General features: G+C 39.8%; 1 protein-coding gene across 1 annotated transcript in view; it reads left to right on the forward strand.

Annotated features, from left to right (window-relative positions):
- FREM2 (FRAS1 related extracellular matrix 2) overlaps window positions 1-7,399 on the forward strand; it is a 222,782-nt gene extending 215,383 nt beyond the window's left edge. Inside the window, exons 22-24 of the mRNA XM_073342495.1 lie at window positions 109-296; window positions 1,201-1,347; window positions 3,484-7,399. Coding sequence (XP_073198596.1) covers window positions 109-296; window positions 1,201-1,347; window positions 3,484-3,996 — 848 coding nt within the window. The 3' untranslated portion in view covers window positions 3,997-7,399. The remainder of the gene's footprint in view (window positions 1-108; window positions 297-1,200; window positions 1,348-3,483) is intronic.
- The last annotated feature ends 215 nt before the right edge of the window (window positions 7,400-7,614 follow it).

Below are 7,614 nucleotides of genomic sequence, written 5' to 3' on the forward strand. Positions count from 1 at the left end.
GGAGCATGCTTGTTGTACATGTGTCTGGCCACCATCAGCTCATCTGACGTTCTTGGATACTTGCTTTACAGAACGATATATTGTATTTGAAACAATGATTGTTTTCAGGTGATATTATATATGGTCGTGTGATGGTGGATCCAGTACAGAACCTGGGTGATTCCTTTTACTGTAGCATTGAGAAGGTTTTCCTGTGCACCGGAGCGGATGGATATGTACCCAAGTATAGTCCACCAAATGCAGAATATGGCTGTCTAGCTGATTCTCCATCCCTCTTATATAGATTTAAGATTGTGGTAAGTGTTCTGCGTTTAATCAAAAACATGTGTAATTTTTTTTCCAGATTTTCAACACCATTTGTTGTTTTGAGCCTGCTGCAGGCAAGGGTCTCTTAAGAACATACCTAGCAGCTTCCATCAAGTTTTTGACTTCAGTTCTAGTCTAGTGCAGCTTGGTTAGGGCATAATATTGTTATCCAGGACCTTCATGGGCTGGTTACAACCGGGATAGTCCTGCCAGGGACTCTCATCACTTGTGGCATATCTTACAGTGTGACTTGTCAAGATAATAGTATGACATGTTGCTTGTATAGTCGCATATGTTTAAGCTTGGAAGGATTAGATTTTTATCAGTAAAAGTTGGTGAACAGTGATTTCACTGTACACACACAAACCACAAACATACTTCCATTGATAATAATTAAAGTTTATAGATGGGCAAAGTAAACAAAATGCTGTTTGAGAACTTATTAGAGTTTGATTTAAGGATATTTACTTAATGTATTTTGACATGTGATGTTGACAATTTGGGTTTAAAGCTTTAACTTTTTGAATCTCAACATCTACTGTCATTAAATGATTGTCTGATGCCAATATTGTCTGACCTGCCCCATAATTTCCCACACCTGTGAAAATTTAAATAAATAATTTAAAAAGCATGGAAATCTGCCAAGCCTACATATATTATATGGTTCAAAACAGGAAAACCCACACAAGAAGTGCTAGTCAGATGTAATCACAATGTTGCTGAAGAGCACTTTTTCCCCTTAGGAATGCACCAGATAACGTAAAATAGTATGTGGTGATTATGTTCCTGGGAAAGTTGCATTTACATGTAAATATAAAAACCTCTTTCTTTGCGGAAGTGAATGTGTGAATGTACAATGTACAAACAGAATTATTTTTCCCTTTCACCATTTAGGACAAAGCTCAGCCAGAGACACAAGCCACAAGCTTTGGAAATGTGCTTTTTAATGCAAGACTAGCCATAGATGATCCTGAGGCAATTCCTTTAGTCAAGCAACCTGGCTCGGATGGATTTAAAGTAGACTCAACACCACTGTTTCAGGTGAGCAGTCTATGGGTCAACCTCAAGAATACTGTTCTAAGAATCTCAAATAGAGTCAGGCATCATATAGGGAAATACTTGATTATAAGAATAATGAACTTGAGGATGTGTACACTGGAATAAGGACACCAACACTGGTGTGAATCTGGAGTCGCTCCATTTGAAGTCAGTGAATTTGCATAGGTGTAAACCAGTATAAGTGAAAGCAGGACCCAGAATATTCATGGAGATTGAACTAATCCCCTGCAGCTCTCTGTCTTATTTTTGTGGGATTTCCCCTTGTTTTTTGCCCTTTCCAGTTTCTTGAGGCTACATCCCAGGTCATTAATGTACCAAGCTGTTGTACATACGTACACTGCAAAGTTTAAAATTATTTGTAAATGATGATAAAGTGACCTGCTTTTGACTCCAGTCCTGGATTGGGAGGTAGAAAGGTAGGGGTGGGAGAAATCTAGAGAGGAAAAGTTCGGGATGAGTGATGATAAGGAGAACAGTGAACTAGGATTGGCATGGAGTTGTGCTAACTGCTCTTGGAATTGACGTCTCAGAGAGAGATGAAGTGGGGGAACTTGGAAGGGGCACACAGGGCAGGGGAATTCTTATCCCGGTAAACTTTAAGGGCTTGATGCAGCTCCTATTGAAGTCAATGGAAAGATTCCCACTGACTTCAACAGGAGTTGGTTAAGGCCTTAAATGCACCTCATAAGACTTTTCAGAGAAGGGCTCTTCTCCTCTGGACTTTATAAACCAACCCAACATAAATGTTTTCATGGTCAGTAAAAAAAAAAAACCTGGCAAAATCAAACAAATGCTTCCTGAGTTAAGGTTGAAAGTACATTTCAGCAGAGTCCAGCTAACGAAAGTTACCAAAACAGTATCACTTTCTGTACAACCGTTCTACACCGTCCAAAGCACAAAACGTCTAGAACATCTAGAAGTGAGCAGGTAAGGGACCAACTACTTCCTCAGTGCCATATCTTTCATTCGTGCTCAGCCTCTTGATTTATGCAGCCCATACAAATTTTACTTTTCCCCTGTAACATTTGCAAAAACAGATGTGAAGGTCAAAATAACCAAGTAGAAGAAACAATAGGGAGTCCTTACTCTGACTATTGAACATTTTAAGCGCATGTGGAGTCCCATTAAAACCAGTGGGATTGTTTGAATGAGTAACTGCTCATCCATGTAAGTAAGGGTTTCACAATTTGGCGCACAGAGATCGTAAAATCCCATTTGCTATTTAAGGGTTCTGTTTCCAGTAGTAATCTAGTCATTTGTTCTGCCCTCTTAGACTGACAACAGAATGAGAGTGGCAAGAGACAATGGTAGGTAGGTATACAGAAGGCAATGGGGGGATAAAAGTAAATTATAGGAAGGTAATGCCGACATGGCGGTAAACATAGTTTATTAAAACTAGATATGGACTAGCCATGAAATGCCCTAGAGAGACAAGGTGGGTGAGGTAGTGTCTTTTATTAGACCGACTTCTGTTGGTGAAAGAGACGAGTTTTCAAACTACACGAGCTCTTCTTCAGATCTGAAAAGACTTGTCTCTTTCACCAACAGAAGTTGGTTCAATAAAAGTTCACCCACCTTGTCTCTCTAATATCCTGGGACCAACATGGCTACAACAACGCTGCAAACATGAAATGGCCTATTCATTGCATGCCCTCTTTTTGATGAGCTGGTGCAAATACAAGGCCAGACTGTGTCTCACCTCTGGTTGGGCATGCATAGTGGGCAGAATGTGCAATGATTCTTTCTCTTTTGGAGTACAGCCAAAGCTGTAGTCCTTGCACAAGGACTCTGTGAGGCCAATGACACAACGCCACCAATAAAGGCCAGGGAGGAGATGGCCTATGCTCCTCCATCTGCACCAGGCAGCAATGGAGGCTGGCTATGGAGGGACTCAGGCTCCACACCCTGTGTGTAGTGGATGGCATGATTGCCAATTCCTGCTGAGGTGCTGGGCAGATTGACATGTGGCATATTCTTTCTGAGCATGGCTTCAGGAGTGCAGTCCGGGCATTTCAGGATCAGATGATGAAACAGCTTGCAATTTACTTCTCAGTTTGTATTGGTGTTTAACCACATCATCGAGGTGGGTAATGTTGAACAAAACGTTGTGTTTTCTAGGTGTCTTTGGGTAGAGAGTGGTACGTACATACAATCTACACTGTGAGATCAAAAGAAAGTGCCAATCGAGGTATTGGCAAAAGAAGTGTGGAGTACCAATATCACTCTCTGGTCAGTGGTGGGAATCCAGGAACTTCAATGCAGATACGACAGAAGAGAGGGGTCAAAGAAGCTCCAGAGCTTGCTAAAGAAATTGGCATAGAAAACAGCAGAGGAACTAACATTCAGCACATAGCTTTGGACCGCACCAACAAGAAACAGATCCCACAAAGAGAAGTTACAGTCAATGAAATTCTCCCCAGGGAGCTGAATAACAGAAACCCAGAGGTCAACATAATCACGATCACTGGTGGAGCTGCTGCCGTTTTACTTGCCATTGGTTTAATTGCAATTATTATTTTGTTTTTCAAGCATAAACAGAGCTCAGAGAAGAAAGAAGTCACAAAGGGTTCAGAGAGCAGTGAGCCAATGATGCCACCACATAATTACACTACTGACAGCTCTGAGGTTTGATTCCAAGACCATGGGATTTGAACCTGTCTCCAGAGTGCCTTAAAGATAAACTTGAACTGCTCCTTGTTAGCAGACGGTCACCATTATGCTTGGAAATGAAAAGGATCGTATGGCTCTAACTGTACTTGAAAATACTGATTTGAGCTCTTGCTACCATTCTCAAACATAAAGGAAGAATCCAACCCAAACCTCCTGTTTTGCACAGTAGGCAACCCTGATGTCCGTACATCATGCGCTAACGATAAGCTGCAGTGAAAGAAACTGCATCGCAAGGGAATGATTTTTTGTTTTGTTTTTGTGTTTTCTGTCAATTAAAAAGAGAAGAAATTATCCAAAGGTGCTTGTGGGCCCCTCTCGGCAATACAAAAGGAAGTCTCTTATTACTATACTCTTGTCTACTTGGGAGGTGCAATGCTGACACTCTCTGAATGTTTCTCAGAAAGAACTTCCTTGTTGTTGTTAGTCTGTAGAGTGTGAAAATCCCCTGGCCTGATTCATCCCAGTTAGAAGTCCTTCGGCTTCAGTTAAGTTACACCACTGATGAATTGTATCGCTTGCGTTTAACTGACATTTCTTCCAAAGACCATTTAGATTAGTCACAACAGAGTTATAAGCAGGCACATATGCCAGGGTACATTACACATTCTTCACTGGGAACTCACAATCAGCTATTTGTTCTGACTTTTTTTTCTTGTTCTGTTTTTTTCCTTATTTACGTTTATATAAAGCCAAAGAATATGATAATGTCCAAAAGGAAGCTTGATTTTTACAAACGCTGGACAGTTGTGTCCTCTTATGCTTATAATGGATTATAAAAGTATTTGTACAGTATTGTATTTGTCAGTGCACATCCAATGGTGGGAAATGCATGAGTTGGTAACATTGCAGAGTCTAGAGGAAGGATAGTGTTAGATTCAAAATGCAGAAGACAAGGTTCTGTCCGAACTGAGGCTATGAATTGTGATGTAGAATTCAGTGCTTACTAGGCAGTTACCACATTACAAGTGGCAACAATGGGAAGAAAATACAAACATTTTATGGGAGCAGGTCATATTTATTAAGTTGATGCATAATCATTGTGCCTCTTGAGAAACATGCTGTTTTATGAGTAACTTTACTTTTGAAAGAATAATTTTGGTTTTCTCTGTCTTTTTGGTTAAGGTAATATGACAGCAGCATGATCTGCAGAAGACTGGATCAGTGGTGCTTCATTACAGTGTTTATCCAGTTAGGGCCTGATCCACCCAAAAGGTGTCTCTGCAGCTGCTGGCCCACAGAAGCTCTGTCATCTCCACAGTCTTGGGCAGTTGTCCTTGCTCTGAGCGAGTCTGACCCCTCTCTCACACTCTCATAAAGCAGGAGTAATTCCATTGCAGTCAGTGGAGTTAAACCAGTGTCAGATCAGAATCAGGCTCTTTATGCCATTTCTAGAACATCCTCTTTCTCTACTATCGAATCACGGAGGGACTCATTCTGGTCTCTTTTACTCTAGAGTTACACTGATGTGAGTCCAGTGACTTCAGAGGAGTTACTCTAGATTTGCACCAGTGACTGAGATCAGAATCTAACCCACTGATTCCTTATGGGTTTATCCTAATGGGCTGTATGATCTAAAGACATTTTCAGCGCTCTCAGAGTATGTCTACAGTGCAGTTAGAGACTCGCAGCTGGCCCGTGCCCAGCTTTCTCAGGCTCGCAGGACTCAGGCTAAAAGGCAGTTTAAGCCCAAGTCAGCTGGCATGGGCCAGCCATGAGCATCTACTTGCAGTGTAGACTTACCCTGAGAGCCACACTCTACCTTTCTCCTGTTTAAATCAGCCAGAAAGCGTACTGGCCTTCAAATGTTACCAAACATTTTTGGCCTGAAAGAGTTATTTACAGAAGCCACCCCATGTATTATAACTTTCTCCCACTAAGTTCACCATTGATGTGCTGTATGTCGCTAATGATGTTTGTGTTTTTGAGACCCATGTTATAACTCATGCCAGATGTATCAAAGATTTAACTGGCAGATATTTTTTGCTTTTACCTCAAATTCAGAAGTAGATAAGTAGCAACAACAATCTAGGGCCAAATATGCCTTTGTGTCTGCATACCAAGCCCACTGAGATCAATGGGAGTAATGCACAGCCAAATGCAGAATTTGTCCCCTAGGTTCTACATGTACAGAGAAGAAGCAATACATGACTCTATAGTAAAATGGAACATATGTAAATAATAGCATACATCAGTATTTATAATAGGCCTGTTTTCTACAAGCAGAGAAGTAATTTAAAAAAAAGTTATAGAGCTATGTTTCTGCTTTTGAATGTTAACAAATAGGAATGCCATTTGGTAACATTGATACAAGATCTTCTTGTTATTCCTTTTATGAAGTCAATCCGGGACCCATTTATTTTACAAGCCAAATACTGAGGCTGTTAGGCAGTGTAGTAATTACTTTAAACAAGCCCAACGCAATTACTAATTACTCGGAGGACTGTGTAAGTGTACAATAGAAAGCAGCATAGCACCCTTAGGGTACTGGACCGGTAACTAAGCAGTTATCCAAATTCAGTTTATTTAAAATCTTTGCTTTGTTGGGGATTAAAGTCGCTAGTGTTCTGGGTTTTTTTAAAAAAAAACCACTATATAAAACAATATAGAATCAAAGCTGCTGATAAAAAAAAGGTGGGGGGGAAATGAAACACTGAAAAGATAGATAAGTATCAATGAGATGCATGAGGTGAGATCCTGAAATCCTCTCTTACAAAACACCCATTGGTTTCAGTAAGGTCTGCCAGATTTGTGCCATAATTAACAAATTGGATTTCTTAGAATTCAGCGGGTTATAAATACATCTGTAACAGAATGCCTTTGTATTATGGCTTCAGAATCTCAGTTTTCACCACGATCATTTGAGGCCTATTGACATTTGCCCTTCTGCTTAAAAAGGGGCTTTGTGTATAGTGATTTGAATAAGTGCCTCAATCCCAGTTACTGTGCACAGATACATTTATATTTATCTATGCACTCAATGAATTAACTGTATATATTTAACCTATTTGCAGATTTTTGTACTGAGCCTACTTTCCCAGGGAGAGCTTATACTACCAGCAATAACCAGCATTGTTAGGACTTTTATATAGTAATTACTGTATTGTAATTTGTTGTTTGGATGCATATAGATTTTGTTACACTGTCAAAATGATTTGCACCCATATTTATTTGAAACAACTTGTTTGTTTATGGCTGTTGTATTTGGCATTTATATCAGGAGAAAAATAAAGCTACTTCCCCTTTTGGTTATTAATCAAGTATTTATATGTATCAGATTATTGAGAATGGCCAGTAATACACTACTGGGGTAAACACTGTAATTTATAATTCAGACAGTCAAGCACAAATTTACCATAGTCTGGAATAAAGCTCTTTTTTTTTTTTCATTCTTCTTGTGATTGTTTCCCAATATAAAATGATTGGTGCAAGGTTTGTTTGCTTTTTAATTTAAGAACTATGGTTTCATTCCTGGGCCACAAGTGGAATGGCCAATAAAGAATGGATGTTTCATATCTACTGTTACAGATTCAGAAGATCAGAAGTGCCTAGACAGAGGGATAGACAGAAGTACCACACACA

Source organism: Lepidochelys kempii, chromosome 1, assembly GCF_965140265.1.
Source record: "Lepidochelys kempii isolate rLepKem1 chromosome 1, rLepKem1.hap2, whole genome shotgun sequence".
Classification (NCBI taxonomy): domain Eukaryota; kingdom Metazoa; phylum Chordata; order Testudines; family Cheloniidae; genus Lepidochelys; species Lepidochelys kempii.